We start from the raw sequence: 16926 nt of genomic DNA, 5'->3' as shown, positions 1-16926 counted from the left end.
TTCTCACACAAGAAAACTTTTCCTCTCACTCTCCAGTGTGTGTGAGAACAGCTTCTTCTTCGGAGGCTCTGCCTCTGCCGCTTAACCAATCAGAGGACGGGGTGAATAGTGCAGGAGACAGCAGGCAGGAGAGAGAGGCGCGGCTGCATCTGAGCCGAAATAACCCAGTTTTAAATTGATTTCTTCATATCGGCCGGTCGGATTTAAAAAAGGCCGATGCCGATATACGTCAAATTTCCAAATATCGGCGCCGATAATCGGTCGATCTCTAATTATAAATACCTCTGATATCTCTGAGGAACATTTATTTGTGCCTATCTTTTACAAGGAGCGTGGCTGATTTTTTTTTTTTTTTTTTTTTAATTTTTTTTATAGGTGTGTAAGAATGATAAGTATTTAAGGGAAGCAAGCTACATCTTGGGTAACCGGAGGTTTGTAATTTTTTCCTGCTTGCTCATCTTTTCTTTTTTCTTAGGTGAGTTTAGGACAAGTGTGCAAGTACATGTTTTTTTAATGTCAGTTAAGGCATCAGTTGTAGTTCATATGTGTGGTTTATCTGTCTTTCTTGTCTTTTTCTGTTAATGTTTTCTTTCCTGTATTGTAGCAACTTATTTACTCCGTTGCAGTGTTGATACTGTTATCTTTGTTCTGTATGACACATTCCGTTTGGATGATGCTTTATTTCATAATTTCAATGAAAAATATATATTGTCTAAGGATAAATGATCAGATGGACGGGCTGGGTTCCATTAGGTTTACAAACTGGAATGTGAGAGGACTTGGCGGACCTATTAGAAAAGTAAGAGTTTTATCACACCTAAAATCAGAAATAGTTTTTCTTCAGGAGACCCACGTGCGTGTATGTGACTACACCAGACTGCGGAAGCCTTGGGTTTGACAGGTGTTTTGTTCAAGCTTTAGTAGCCGCTCAAGAGGCACAGCAATATTAATACACAAAATATTACAGTTCTCACTTGAACAAATTTGACCTGACCCATGTCTACGCTCCCAACTGGGACTGTTCTAATTTTATTACAGCCTTATTCTCATTAATTCCTTGCCTGAATACACACAACTTAATTTCTGGGGGAGACAGACCTCAATTTAGTTATTGACCCTACCTTTGATAAAGAAAATTCGAAAAACATGATTTTTTTTCAAATATGGCTAGAGCACTTACTACACTTATGGACCAAATAGGTTGTGTGGATGTGTGGTGTCTCAGTCACCCAACAACGAAAGAGTTTTCATGTTATTCCCACGTACATCAGACTCTCTCTCAGATTGACCGTTACTTTTTAGATAAAATGGCATTACCTACAGTACAATCATGTAATTATTCAACAGTAGTTATCTCAGATCACACCACTCTTCTGCTAGACATACAGCTTATTCCCAAAAGTGAAAATCAGCCAATTTGGCTTCTTAACACAGGGTTGTTATCCTCTGATACATTTTGCAAGTTTGTTTCTGAGAAGATTTCTCTCTTTATTCAAATCAATAAATCTGAATTAATCTCTCCTTCCCTTTTATGGGTAATAATACGTGGTGAGATTATTTCCAATTGTGTCAGGCTAAACAAACGAGGAAAGCAAAGACAACAGGAGCTATTGGAAGCAATTTGGCTAACTAATAACCGACATTCATTATCTCTCAATTCCTCTCTTCAGAGACTAAAGCTCCAAAGTGAATTTGACACAATTTCCCCCAACAAAGCAGAGCTACTTCTAAGGTGCACAAAGAGCTCATATTATGAACATGGTGACAGGAATAGTCGACTATTGGCACTGACAATCATTTTGATTTGTTACACAAATTTGCAAAGACCCATGTACCATAGTTGAAGATCCTTAAGAGATAAATAAGACTTTTAGCCAATATTACACCAACCTTCACAAGTCTGAAGTCCCATTAGATAAAACTCAAATGAGCACATTTTTGGATAACTTAGATTTCCCAGAAATTCTGAATACAACTAAAGAGAACCTTGACTCTCCTCTTTGTTTAGATGAAATAACACCTAGTCTTAAGTTAATACAGAATGGCAAGGCACCAGGCCCAGACGGCTTTTCACACAATTTTTAAGTAAATTTTCTGCAATTTGTGCTCTTTATGTTGAATATGTTTAATGACTCACTGGAACATGGGATCCTTCCTCCAACTTTAACCCAAGTCTCAATATCACTTATCCCAAAGCCCAGTAAAAACCTGGAAGAATGTAGTAGCTGGAGACTCATTAGCCTGCTCAACTCTGATATTAAGTTGTTAGCCAAGGTTACGGAGCTGGAAGATTCATGGATCACACAAAGGTACAGAACAGATGAGGTGGAGGTGACATGGAGAGACTGACTGCACTGAATGCCATCATCCTTCTAAATATTCTGATGCAGCAGGTCTGTTCGCACATGTCAGATGTAGGACATCATGATGAGCTCATCATGATGAGAAATTATGAAATTATGCCTACCAAGCATAATTTCCAAACCGGAAGGAAAGAATACTCATTATTCACGACTCAATATAATATCTGTTGTTTACTCTATATTATTCTCTCTGAGTCTCACACACAGGAGGCTGAAATTGTAGTATCAATGGACGCAGAAAAGGCTTTTGACCAGATGGAGTGGGAATATTTATTCTCAGTTCTCAACAGATTTAGTTTTGGTCTAAAATGTATATCATGGATTCATATATTGTTTGAGATGTGTTGAAAAACAGAATAGGTTTGTATTTACCATGAGGAAAATGCGTGTAATGCTAAAAACCCAATAAAAATACACGGTTAACAAGGAAACGTTAGTAGTGGTATAACTGTTGCCTGAGGAGACGGGACCATACTGGAGGGATAATTCTGCAGACTCTGCAAAAAGCCGATTGATGAGAGAAGTGCTGGTAGAAGTTGCAGGAAAAACGACCCTTTGCACGGTCAGATGGCACTGTTGACACTTCACACTGCAACAGGGGGTGAATGAAAATAAGAAATAATTAACAGTGAAAACTGCTGAAAAATAGCCAGATGTGTATGGAATCATATTTTAGTGTATGAGTAAGATAGTGATGACAATGAGCTACTCCATTATACGAGTTTACTTTCTATGAAGAGAGCAGTCCCCAGCACTGGGGCAACAGAAACATTGTGGAGTGATTCCATACCATATAACAGCAAGACTACAAGCAAGATGTTCAGCAAATACTCCCAAAACAAGCTTTTCCAAGAAAACTTACAAAAATGACCCTAACTTCTTTGAGAGTTAGTTCCATTAGTTAGTTCCATTGTTTGCAGGTTCGTCAGTAGTATATGAAAACATTTTGAGTGTTGTTTTTTTTTTTTCAGATGTTTGTTGCTGTGCTGTCATAATGTAATCAAATATTTTAAATTAACAGACATTTGTTTTGTCTTTTTTTCTTCTCAGTATAATTTCCCATCATGGTGAACCAAGTTCAGCAAGGAGATGGTAACTGCCAGTCTTCCAAGAGCGATTCCAGTGGGAGCAATAGTGGCGGTGAGAGCTCCAAGGAGAGCTCCCGGTGTTCCACGCCGGTGTTGGATGCAGATCGGTCAGACAGGCTGCGAGACAAGATGCGGAGGAGGATGGAGTCCGGAGACCATTGGTTCTCGCTGGAATTTTTTCCGCCCCGCACAGCCAGTGGAGCTGTCAACCTCATCTCAAGGCATGTGAAATCTAACTGGACTTGAATGGGATACTTTACACAGTAAATGTGATGTGTTTAGCGGTAGTGAAGTCCATGCATTAGCAAAAGTTGGGCACAGTACATGGTCAAAGAATTTCAATTAAAGGTATGTATCTGGCTATTTAGTTCATGTGATAGGTATGGATATCCCCCCCTTTTTTTTTTTTTTTTATAAAAGAATGAAACTTGCTACACTTTACAGTGTAGCAACAGTTACAGTTAGAAGCCCCAAGTATTTTTTGAAAGGGTCATTTTACTCTGACAGTGCTATTAAAAAGATTTAACATATTTGGGCACCCCGAGCAGTCACGTAGTTGAGCAGCATCCTGGGTTTGATTTCAGCTCATGGCAATTTAGAATAATAGAATATAGAATTGAAATACTTGATTGAAATTCTGTAAATGTAATTTGCTGCAAGTCAATGTCACTACTTGGTTTCTTGTCTCTTTCTTTGTGTCACACTATCAATAAAGGCAGACATATAGAAACGAAATGAACATATCCACAAAAAATTGGAATGTCAGCTCTACTAATTTTGAAAATAACTTGGTTTTTGCAAGAGTTCCACATCATCCAGCAACCCAGTTCAGCAGCTCATTTACGAGAGTAATTACTCCAAAAGGCTCTAATAATTACTATGGCAAAACTTTATAGCACTTGGTTTTCTTTTTGGTGCTGTGACTCATTCTGATTGATTTTGATTCCTTGTGTACAACAAGTACAAGAATAATGTCAAGGTTAATCCACACAGCATTATGAAAAACCACTGAAGAATTGTCTGTATTGTTACCAAACAACAACCAGACGATTTGTTTTGAGAATATCATTCTTCTACAGATTTGACCGTATGGGCTCTGGAGGGCCCCTGTTCATTGACATTACTTGGCATCCAGCAGGGGACCCAGGCTCAGACAAGGAAACCTCATCCATGATGATTGCTAGTACTGCAGTCAACTATTGTGGCCTGGAGAGCATTCTCCACTTGACTTGCTGCAACCAAACCAAAGGAAAGATTACAGACTACCTGACTAAAGCAAAGCGCCTGGGCCTCAAGAACATCATGGCACTAAGAGGAGGTAGGAAGGTGACATTTAACATTGTTAGTTACTGGAATAGTGCATTTAGTGTAGGAAGCTAGCTTTTAAAGATGGGTTAGGTTTTTGCTTAAGCCAACTGTATTGAAATGGCACATAAAGAATACACCTGATCAGGAAAGTTTTTGATTGTTGCATTTTCTGGTTTATTGATGTTGAGCAGTTCAGCAGTGCAATGTGGTCATAATGATGTCGTGTATCTGCGAAACATTGCTTAGAGAAGCACATCTTTTATTACTCTGTGTAGCTGTACTGAGTATTAAAAACACTATTAGGATGAAAAATGGCACAATAAAGTTGCCGTTTTTAAAAACAAATGCAACATTATGTGAGTGTGTTTAAAAGTCGTATATTATGTAAGCAAGGAACTGACTGACGTGAAAGAGCAGTCATTCTATCAGTTCGTTCTCTCTGAGCAATATTTTTACACAACTATTTTGATCAGTTTGTCCGACAACATTGCAGCTATATAACCAATAGTTTAGTGTTGCAGAGTCTCTCAGTAAATGTCTATGTAGTGACTGCTGATTAACATGATGTTAATAGGCTTTGCTTTAGTAGCTATTTTATATTTATTCTGCTGTCCAACAACAATTCAGTTGAATTCAATTTTATTTATATAACGCCAATTACAATTCAAGTTGTTTGCTGGGTCTGCGTACTCTCCCGGGGCTGAGGGGCTGGTGGTGGCTGGTCTCTTCTGGGGCGCCTTGGCTGGCCTTGGGATTTGAGGTGGGTCAGCCCTTCCCTTGCTCTCCTGTCCCATCCTGGCGTGGGAGCCAGGTGGTCTCTCTGGGGTTGGCGGCTCTGGCTCATTTGGCCACAGGCCTTGGTCCTTGCCTGTGTGCCGCCACTGGAGATCAGTTTCTGCTGGTTGGGGACTTCCGTCCAGGCTTGGTGCTGTCTTGGGGTGTGGTGGGGTGGGTGGGGTCTCGGTGACGCTGCGGGGTGGGCGTCCTGCATCCTGGACGCGCTGGCTCGGGGTGGGCATGGGGGCTTGTGGCCCTTGCTTGTGGCATGGCCTGGTCCCCCCTCCGGGGCAGGGTATGGGGTGCTATGTGTGGCTGACCCGTGGTGGGGCTATGGCGTCTGCCGGGTGCTGCTCTGGTGCTGCGGCTCCCGGGGGTAGTGATGCTGGCTGGGCCAGTTGGTTCATGTGGGCCCTCTCTGGCCCCTTGCCTCTTGGCTCTGGGGGCCATCTGCATCAGTACCGGTGGCTGTCTGTCCTGCCCCTGCTGCTCTGTCCTGATGGGCTGGATCCACACAGACTGCCTGTTTCTGTGCACTTCACATTTTTCAGACCTCACTGTATATAGCAACTCTTAGGCACATATAGGGACACAACAGTTAGGGCCCCGAGGGTAGGTGGGGTCAGGGACGATGGGCTCTATGGTGGGGCAGACGGCAGGGCTTTACGGCCCTGTCTCTTCCCCATCACCCTCTTGCTTGCCTCCGCTGCTCTCCAATTTTTTTTAATGCACCACACACACTCACACCGGTGGGGGTGGGATTGGGGCTTAGGTGGTGGATGAGTCCTCGTGCCCCGGGCCGCCTGGGTCGGTCTTGACGCGCTGGGGGTGTCGGTAGCTGCTCCCGCTTGCTCTTCGGGTCCGCGTGGTTCACGGTGGCCCCAGTGGCTCTATGGAGATGCCGCCCTGTGCCTCCTGTGCGCGGTTTGTCCCGGGCAGACAAGCGGCGTCAGGTGTTAGCCGACCAGCTAGCGGGGGAGAGCAGCCGGCGGACCCGCAGAGTTAAAAATGACAGCTCCGGTGGCTTACTGCTTTCCGTTTTTTTTTTTTTTGGGCGCGGACCAGTGAGGCGGCAATTTCGACAAAATTGTAGTGAGGCGGTGGCCTATACCAGCGAGGCAGCCCGCCTCGTTGATCATATAGGAGGGGAAACACTGACCCCTTTTGTGAAGTTTAACAATGAGAAAAAATGCAGAAAATTAGAAAAGAGAGAAAAAAAAATGTCTCAAGATGCTTGACAGAACCCATATGCCCATATATGGTTTCCTTTTTTTAATTCTTTTGTTTTTTACTAGTGTCATACTCCTTTTACTTTGTGGGAACAATGATTTTTACAGTTGCTGACACCATTCTTCATTAAAGCTGCAAGTAGTGTTGGACGGGTCCTTGCGCCCTTGCTTGTCAGCGAATCCAAGCATATCCACTAGGTGGCACTGCGACAGAGTGTATTTCAGCCTATGTATGTGGTGAAGGCCGGACTCCGATCAGACATGTAAAGTTTCATGCAGATTGGAACATGTACAGGGTAATTAGACAGTACTTTCTGTTTCATGGCAAGGCATGCAAAATGTCCGCCATCTAGCACTATGACTGATTGTGGCTGTTTCTCAATATATGTACTTGTCCATACTTGTGTTCTCTCATACTTGTGAAACATCATCAGTGGGAGACAAAGTACTGTTCCAATTCAAAGTACTCATCTAGCAAAGAACGGGTGAAATACCTGGATGTGGTCTCACTCCGCCCACATTATCGAGGATAGGTCAGACCAGACTTCTGTGGACTTGGGGTAGCCACATAACCCATAATGCATTTTGCACTGACCACTGGCAAAGGCCAAGTAGAAACCTTTCAGAGGTAACAAAGTTTTTCTTTTTCTAGGCATACTACTGTTATTGTGACACAAAATGTAGTTTTCAGATTATTTCAGGGGAGAAAGTAGTTGTATAACTGTCAAATCTGTGGACAATTTATCAAGATAAATCCTGATTAAAAATGTTCTGAAACTGTTTTAAAGATGTGAGCGTCCAAGTTAGACAGCTTTTACTGGATCGTCGGCGCTCACTGGAGAACAGCCTTATCTCGGCAAGAACCTTTTGAAATCTGCAGCTGGCTCTGACTGTTCTACAGCGGTGAAACGGGGATATTTGTAGTTTTACGTTTATCTAACGGTCACACTTTGGCCTCACAGTGTATTTTTTTTGTTGTTCAGAGAAAAATCGGTTTGTATAAAGTTAAAGTTCATAACTTTATACTGCAAAAATTAACTGTCTAAATATAAGAAATAAATACCTGTACACAGGCTAATGTTAACATAAACTGAACTATATCATATCATCTTAGCTGCGTGGGCCTGAATACGGGCCCGCTGAGGCCCGCTGAAGTTTAACGGCAAAAGCATTTTTAGCTACAACGCGATGATAGAAACACTATACATCCATGGAAAGCTTAGATTCTCATGAATCCGCCAGTATAAACCACTTTCAGATGTGATTACCACAGCGGGTAATATGAACACATTTCTCCAACAAACAACAAAAATTTAAAGGGACACATAAAGGGCATAACTCACCTTTGGACGCTCTATTACTGGTCAACGATGAAAATAATCCACAAAAACCGGCCAGAATCCAAGCTTCGGCATCCAGAGAATAGACCTTTTCGCAGTGACGTCTTCCTTAGCAACGCACGCCGCCATTTTAAGAGGGGGCAACAAAGTCATTAGCAACCGCGATTTGACCGCCGAAACCGCGCAGTTTTGACCCGGAGAAAAATGTCTGCTGATTATTTCGGAAATCTTGAGCCAAAAGCCAAGCTACGGTATCAAGAAAAATTAGAACTGGTTGGTTTGCAGTCATGTCCGTACCAAATTCCTCTGGTTTCATGGGAAAACGACCCTACTATGTGGCCAGATCTTCAATGACACTCCATTTACGAGTACCTTATCAACAGCCCAGGCATCCACACAATGGAGAAGATGAAGACTTATACGTAAAAGCCTGGACTCATACGTTTTCTTTGAGGTATGCTTATATTTATGTTTTTGTGCATACAGGTCAATGTCAGAATATTAAATGCCTTGTAAGATACGGCTACACCAGCTCCGCTATGCTCAGCAAATGTTAAGCTAACGGGGTGAGCCATTACACCTTTTAATTTCAAGTGGAAGTAGTTTATGTATATTAGTTAGATGTGCATTATCAAAACTAAGAGTCAGATACCTGTAAATGAGCTCTACCCACCCTAGGCCCAAGGGTATGAGGTGCTAACAATAATGAGGACAATGCTGCTGATTACAGCATAGTAGTTAGCAGAACGAAAGGGAGGAGAGAAGGGAGACTTGTTTGTTCAGTATTGAGTTTAGGAGTGTTTAAAAATAGCAGTGTGAGTAGAAAGACCCCTGACTTTTTGTGGGAAGCACAGCTAGCACTAGCCTAAGCTAAGTAGCTAGCCCTCAACATTTCAGATAATTATAGACATCATAAGCTGCAGTCAATTCCAGCCATTTTCAGTACAAAAAATCGCTAATATTCTATTTGTAAATAAAAATATGACGAGAAATACAGGGAATATTGGACGAGCATCGCGAGGTGCATTTCCTTGAAAACGACCTATTCGTGGATCATATACCGTCTTCAAGACATGTTTTGGACAAAATATGTTACTGGCTTGTTTCGTCTGGATGTCCAAGGTTGGATTATGGCCGATTTTTGTGGAATATTTTCATCTGTGTGTAATAATGAACCCGGAAATGTGAGTCGCGCTGTGTACGTTGAAGCCGTGAATAGAGAACGGATGGATGGATATTCGTTGTTTTTTGAACAAATGTGGTTATATTACCCGCTGTGGTAATCGCATCAGAAAGTGGTTTATACCGGCGGATTCATGAGAATCTAAGCTTTCCATCGGCGTATAGTGTTTGTATAATCGCGTTTGCAGTTTCAGACATTTAGCAAATTGCTTATGCAGATCTCAAAGTGTACCGCGGGCGGGACACTGAAGCGCAACGGGTTAAGCTTATTAATTAATAATTTCAGAAAATCAGTTAAGGGGTAATAATTTCATGAAACTGCTGGCATTTTCTGCACTTTTACAGTTACATTTATTCCACAAGCCACTTTATGCTGATGTCACTTATAGTGTAGTAACACTGTATTGATTCATTTTTCATTCTTCATTCTTGCATATATTGTATATATAATTATTATAATTATCTTTACTGTAGATATGGTTTCAGACTACAAACAAGTGAAATTATCTGCCAGTGCAGTAAGATAGTTACACTTGGTAAGATTTCTTGAAATAAGAAAAAAATATTTTGGCTTTTGTAAGGACAAAAATACCTTAAAATAAGTGGTGAAACACTCATTCCTAAAACAGTATTAAGTAAAGTAAACTCAAAAATAATTCCTCAATTTCTCTTTTACTCCTTGTTTCTTACTCAATTTAAGTGAAAAGATCTTAAAACCAGAGCAACTAAGAAAGATTATTACTCCTCATTCAAGAGTTATTATTATTATTAGCTTTTCTAGCTCAAAATGAGACACAACATATATTTCAAATGAAAGCACATAGAATTAGCACTGGCAGTAACATTTATTTGAATTATTTCTCAATCTCAAAACGTAAAGAACTGCTTGAAACATTTCAACGTGAACATAAAATGTGTATAACATGAAACATTTACAACATCCACAGAAGCTTGGAAATAATCTGGAGGTAATTCAAGCAACGTGGTACATTACTCTGTTCATCATTGTTTAACTGGTAAATTTTCCTTAATCTAAGGCTGCACAGTGGCCTAGTGGTTAGCACTTTCGCCTTGCAGCAAGAAGATCCCTGGTTCGCGTCCCGGCTTTCCCGGCATCTTTCTGCATGGAGTTTGAATGTTCTCCCTGTGCATGTGTGGGTTTTCTCTTGGCACTCCGGCTTCCTCCCACAGTCCAAAAACATACTGAGGTTACTTGATTATTCTAAATTGCCCGTAGGTGTGAATGCGAGAGTGATTGTTTGTCTGTATATGTCACCCTGCCACAGACTGGCGACCTGTCCAGGGTGTCCCCTGCCTTCACCCGAGTCAGCTGGGATAGGCTCCAGCACCCCCACTACTCTAGTGAGGATAAAGCGGTGTATAGAGAATGGATGGATGGACTTCCATGAGATTGAAGGACTGCATCCATGCGGTTTGGCAATGATTCATACAATTTATTGATGAAGTCATCAGGAATAGCAAAGAAAGCAGTCTTGCATGCCTCCCAGAGTTCATCAAGATTCTTTGGTTTTGTCTTCCATGCTTCCTGTTTCATTCTACCCCAGACATGCTCAGTGATGTTCATGTCTGGTTACTGGGCTGGCAAGTCCTGGAGCACCTTGATCTTCTTTGCTTTGAGTAACTTTGATGTAGAGATGGCAGTATACGATGGAGCACCATCCTGCTGCAAAATTTGACCCCTTTTATGGTTGGGAATGTAAGAGGTAGCTAATACTTCTTGATATATTAGGCTATTGATATTGCCTTCTACCCTGCAAATCTCTTGCATACTCCCATACTGGATGTAACCCCAGACCATGATTTTTCCGCCACCAAACTTAACTGTTTTCTCGGTGAATCTCGAATCCATGCGGGCTCCAGTAGATCTCCTGCAATATTTGCGGTGGCTGTGATGCAATTCAACCAAAGATTCATCTGACAAATCCACCTTCTGCCACTTTACCAGTGTCCATCCTTTTAGCAGGCTATGGACTTTGGCAAATGCCACACTTTTTTAAATTGCCTTTTGTTTAGTGCTGGTTTCTGGACACTGATTCGACCATGGAGGCCATGTCGACACAGAATTCTACAAACTGTTCTGATTGACACGGGGAGTTGAGGTGACCAGGCCTGGTGGAGCTCTGCTGCAGTGGAAAAGGGGCTTGCCTTGGATTTTCGAGCCAACAAATGGTCCTCCCAAGCAGTTGTCTTGCGGGGTCTGCCGGCCCCGGGGTTGTCAAAAACATCTCCAGTCTCTTCAAATCTTTTTTTAATTCTTTGTACATGACACTGAGACACATTGAAGGTGTCAGATACCTCAGCAGTGGATCTGGTCTTCAGCCTCTTGATAATCAACGCTTTGGTCTCAGGGTGAATCTTAGGCATGTTGTCAGAGGTCAAGTTGCAGTTGATGTGAAGGTGTGGTGTGCTGGAGTTGTTTTTATACACACCCACTAATCGATTGATAAATTATTGATCACAGGTGAGGCTGTAATCTAGGATTGGGTGCATCATATGACAAGGCGACAAGACTTTTGTCTTTACAAAAACTGACTCAGTGGGCTTTACCAAGCTGTGAACGTTAGAATGTTTTTCAGCAGTTTTGTTTGGCACCAAAACATTATTTAAGAAGTTGTTGGGATTGAAATTAGCCATTTCTTGTAAAAAAAAAAAAAATCTATTAGAAATATATTTGCGAGGCGCTTAAGGTCAACTTGTACCCAAGCAACAAGACTTAGGGACTGTAGAGTCTTCGCACCATTTGGTGCTTGGACCCTAATAATTCCTTGCATTATTATACAGTCTTCGTACCATTCGATGCTCGGACACGAAAAAGAAATCCATGGGTTTCAATAGGGTCGGACCCTAACTAGAACAAGCAGACTACTGCAGAAGCTTGACATACACACTGTGACATACAGTATATTGTATAACTGTGGGTCAGAATGGACCTAAAAAGGAGACTGATTTGCAAACTTTGATAAGATAATCCTTTATTGCTCCCCGTGTCTGGGAAAATTTCCCATGTTACAGCAGCACAATAAACAACAATATAATTATAAGCATAATAATATTCATAGTAGTTCAAGAGTGTAGGATGGAAAAAGTGGCTTATGGAGTAATGTAAAGTACAAGAAACATTCAAATGGTGCAAGAACTGTGCAGATTATGTGGTAAAAGATGATGTGATAGAATCCAGTTTTATGTTAACATCAGGCAGTGATGCTGATGTTATAACGTCTTATAGCAGCTGGAATGAATGACTTGCGATAGCGCTCCTTCTTGCAGATTGGGTGTCTCAGTCTGCTGCTGATAAAGCTACTTAGAGACTTCACAATGTCATGCAGTGGGTGAGAGGGATTGTCCATGATGGATGTGAGCTTTACTGGATGTGAGCTGACTGGATATAATTGGACATTCAGCTATTTTTAGTGTACAACATTTGTTACCAGATTTGCTTTCTAGTCGAGAAAGATCTGGAAATATCACTTCCTTCAAACATAACTACTATCTCAGTTGTGATAGTTTGATATCTTCACAGACCCACTGGGAGAGGACTGGGAGGAAGAGGAGGAAGGCTTCAACTATGCTGTCGACCTTGTTAAACACATCCGGTCAGAGTTCGATGATTACTTTGACATCTGTGTTGCTGGTATGTTTTAAATCTAAAGATAAGCACTAGAGAATTTATGTGAAATCCCACTTGAGAATCATTCAGTGATTTAAATGTTTCTCTGCAGGCTACCCCACAGGTCATCCTGAGGCAGAGAGCTATGAAGACGATCTCAGGCACCTTAAGGAGAAGGTGGATGCTGGAGCCGACTTTGTCATCACCCAACTGTTTTTCAGAGCAGAAACTTTCCTTAAGTTTCTAGAAGACTGCAGGGCAATTGGCATTACATGTCCCATCCTGCCCGGAATCTTTCCCATTCAGGTAACTTACTTCTTCCAGGAACAGTTATAATAAGGAGGAAAATTCTGAGCAATTATCTTAGGCAGAATTATAAATCAATATTTGATTAACCAATTACACATAATGCCATCGCAGATATAATTACATATGCCAGTTAATGCTGTGTATATAAATGGATTTGTTAATCGCAGGTCATTTACATACAGTAGTATGCAAAAGTTTGGGCACCCCTGATAATTTTGAAGATTTTCTTTTATACATCACTGTTTGTTTGGATCAGCAATTTCAGTTAAATATATCATATAGCAGATAAACAGTGATATTTGAAAGGTGAAATGAAGTTTATAGGATTTACAGAAAGTGTGCAATAATTATTTAAGCAAACGTAGACAGGTGCATAAATTTGGGCACCCCAACAGCAAAAAAATTACATCAATATTTAGTAGATCCTCCTTTTGCAGAAATAACAGAATCTTAACGCTTCCTATAGCTTCCAATGAGGGTCTGGATTCTGGTTGAAGGTATTTTTGACCATTCTTCTTTACAAAACATCTCCAGTTCAGTCTGGTTTGATGGTTTCTGAGCATGGACAGCCCGCTTTGAGTCACACCACAGATTTTCAATAACATTCAGGTCTGGGGACTGAGATGGCCATTCCAGAACGTTGTACTTGTTCCTCTGCATGAATGCCTCAGTAGAATTTGAGCAGTGTTTAGGGTCGTTGTCTTGTTGAAGTATCCAGCCCCGGTGCAACTTCAACTTTGTCACTGATCCTTGAACTTTGTTCGCAAGAATCTGCTGATACTGACTGGAATCCATGCAACCTTCTACTTTAACAAAAATTGCCAGTACCTGCACTGTCCACACAGCCCCACAGTATGATGGAACCACCACCAAATTTTACTGTGGATAGCAATGTTTGTCTTGGAATGCTGCGTTATTCATCCACCATGCATACCGCCCCTTGTTATGTCCAAATAACTCAATTTCAGGTTCATCAGTCCACAGCACCTTATTCCAAAATGAAGCTGGCTTATCCAAATGTGCTTTAGCATACCTCAAGCGACTCTGTTTGTGCCATGTGCGTAGAAAAGCCTTCTTCCGCATTACTCTCCCATACAGCATCCCCTTGTGCAAAGTGCACTGAATAGTTGAACGATGCACAGTGACACCATCTGCAGCAAGTGTTAGGAATAATGGAGGAGCTCAGGTGCAGGAAATGACAGACAATAAGTTCTTAAATGAATGAAGTTTAATTTTTCTTTCAACAAACTACAATTCCCAGATCAGGGCGAGAAACAGGAAGTATCCTGTTCAACTAGAAACAGAGGTTGCGCAGACTAGTGGCTTGGAGAACTAATCACCAGTGCTAAACACCAAACAAAATTCCTCAACAAGAATTAAATACAAACACCAAGGAAGCCAGTCTCCTAGCGCTTCCAATGTCACTCAATCTCAAAGGTACTTATGGTGAAGTTTAATAAACAGAAATGTTCTATACAAACTAGCTCTGTCTCACAGGTGCTCGGATCTGACAACCAGCTGGCTCTTCTCTACTACTAATATGCAGGTTAATGTTTCTCAACTTAGGCAAACAATTCTCTCAGTACTTAACGACAGAAGAATCTGGATGCTCGGACTGGGTTCCAGGGCCGATTGGTGGTTAGTAGTCGGCCGGCAGTCTATATGGTTGCTGGAGCGGGGCAACCAACGATGTGTGGGAGGAACGCCGGATGGCTGGAACGTCTCTGCCGAACTTCCTCAAACAAACGACAGACGAAACGTAGTTGGAGCGGGGCAGCCACCGATGTACAGGAGGAACGCCGGATGGCTGGAACGTCTCTGCCGAACTTCCTCAAACAAACGACAGACGAAACATAGTTGGTGGTCTATGGCGAGGCAGGAACTGGAGCGGCTGAACTGGTGAAGGAATGGCTGTTGCTATTGCTCAGCTACGATCCGGCACAGAGAAGCGAGCAACGTCTGCTTGTAAAGGAGGTGGTGAAGATCTGATGAGCCGTTCCCAGCTGCTCCCACGCCCACTGATCATGATTGTGAATCGAGAACACCTGTTGCCACTCCTGCCTGCTGAGCCAAGCCTAAATAGGAGGGAGAGATAGAATACATACAAAAAGCAACAGAGTTCCATTTAACTAGGCCCAGCTGCTGCTGGCCTGACAGCAAGATCGCGTTGTAGGCCTTTGGAGCTGGTCTGTGGGTCGAGTTTGACTGTTCTCACCATCTTTCGCCTTCGCTTATCTGAGATTTTTCTTGGCCTGCTACTCCGGGCCTTAACTAAAACTGTGCCTGTGGTCTTCCGTTTCCTCACTATGTTCCTCACAGTGGAAACTGACAGCTGAAATCTCTGAGCTAGCTTTTTGTATCCTTCCCCTAAACCATGATGTTGAACAGTCTTTGCTTTCAGGTCATTTGACAGTTGTTTTGATGGTTCCATGTTGCCACTCTTCAGAGAAGATGCAAAGAGGAGAACAACTTGCAATTGACCATCTTAAAGCTGCTGTCCGGAGTTTGAATCGCAGCGTCTCCCAAAACACTGTTGGTCCCACCCTCCGTCCCTCTGATTTCGCACCTTTATTTGTGCACGCGCGCAGTACCTGACAGGAGTGCCCGGAGTGCTGCAGTATCTTGCCTGTTTTGCTGTTTTCCCCTCTTCTACATTTAGTACATTTAGTAAATAATAAAGGAATTACATTAGAATGCTGTATTGAGTCTAACTTGTCCTAATACCAAAATAACATGAATCTGCTAGGACGAACGAGTAAAGTTTCAATATGTGATTACACTCGTGTATCCCTCTCGATGACGTTGTTTATCAAACTTAGTGCATTTACACGTGTATATGTGTTAGATTGTTTATTTATTTCTATCTAGAGTTCAGAATTGCATGACTCCTCTGACGAAGAGTATGTCCCAGACGCCCCAACATCTTCCTCCAGAGGTCGGGCATCTAAACGAAGCCGCCAGGCGGGCTATGGAAGCCGTGGTCGGGGAGCGACACGAGCACCCCGAGCCAAAAAACATCCTGCAGTCTCTTGGCCTGACAAGCCGTGGGATTGGTAACTTTTCTGGAAGTTGCTGAGCCCTGATGCTCTCTCCTCCACAAGCAAAACAAATGTGCGCACGGTTGCGTAGTGCGGAGCTCTCCCACAGTTCTGCATGGGCTTGCTTGCTGTGCGCGTAACCGTTGATTGACAGCATGACAAAGCTGAAGCTCGAACTTGATTGGTCGGCAGCGACTGGCGCTTTTTGGAATAACATGGGGGTCGATGAGAGGAAGGCGGAGCTCAGGAATAAATTTTCATATCGCGTTATACTAACTTTATATTATAGTATCGAACTAGACTAACACATTTAAGCTTTGTTAAAAAATGATACATAAATTGAAAACAAACGGAAACTCCGGACAGCAGCTCTAAATACCCTTTCTCATGATTGGCTCCACCTGTGTATGCAGGTCAAGGGTCAATGAGCTTACCAAACAAATTTTGTGTTCCAATAATCAATGCTAAAGGTATTCAAATCAATAAAATAACAAGGGTGCCCAAATTTATGCACCTGCCTACTTTTGTTTAAATAATTATTGCACACTTTCTGTAAATCCTATAAACTTCATTTCCCTTCTCATATATCACTGTGTTCGTCTGCTATATGATATATTTAACTGAAATTGCTGATCCGAACAACCAGTGATTTATAAAAGAAAAT

At 42.0% G+C, this 16926-nt stretch overlaps 1 protein-coding gene across 2 annotated transcripts in view; it reads left to right on the top strand.

The window, feature by feature from the left end:
• mthfr (methylenetetrahydrofolate reductase (NAD(P)H)) overlaps positions 1 to 16926 on the top strand; it is a 56821-nt gene that overhangs the window by 15964 nt on the left and 23931 nt on the right. The window contains exons 2-5 of one of the 2 annotated variants that reach the window (XM_051949365.1): positions 3414 to 3672; positions 4531 to 4769; positions 12829 to 12939; positions 13028 to 13221. In XM_051949365.1, coding sequence (XP_051805325.1) covers positions 3428 to 3672; positions 4531 to 4769; positions 12829 to 12939; positions 13028 to 13221 — 789 coding nt within the window. In that variant the 5' untranslated portion in view covers positions 3414 to 3427. The remainder of the gene's footprint in view (positions 1 to 3413; positions 3673 to 4530; positions 4770 to 12828; positions 12940 to 13027; positions 13222 to 16926) is intronic. The other variant, XM_051949366.1, reaches the window with a different exon arrangement.

Source organism: Acanthochromis polyacanthus, chromosome 6, assembly GCF_021347895.1.
Source record: "Acanthochromis polyacanthus isolate Apoly-LR-REF ecotype Palm Island chromosome 6, KAUST_Apoly_ChrSc, whole genome shotgun sequence".
NCBI classification, from domain to species: domain Eukaryota; kingdom Metazoa; phylum Chordata; class Actinopteri; family Pomacentridae; genus Acanthochromis; species Acanthochromis polyacanthus.
The sequence above is the reverse complement of the archived record's forward strand: the minus strand, read 5'-3'. Positions and strand labels throughout refer to the sequence as shown.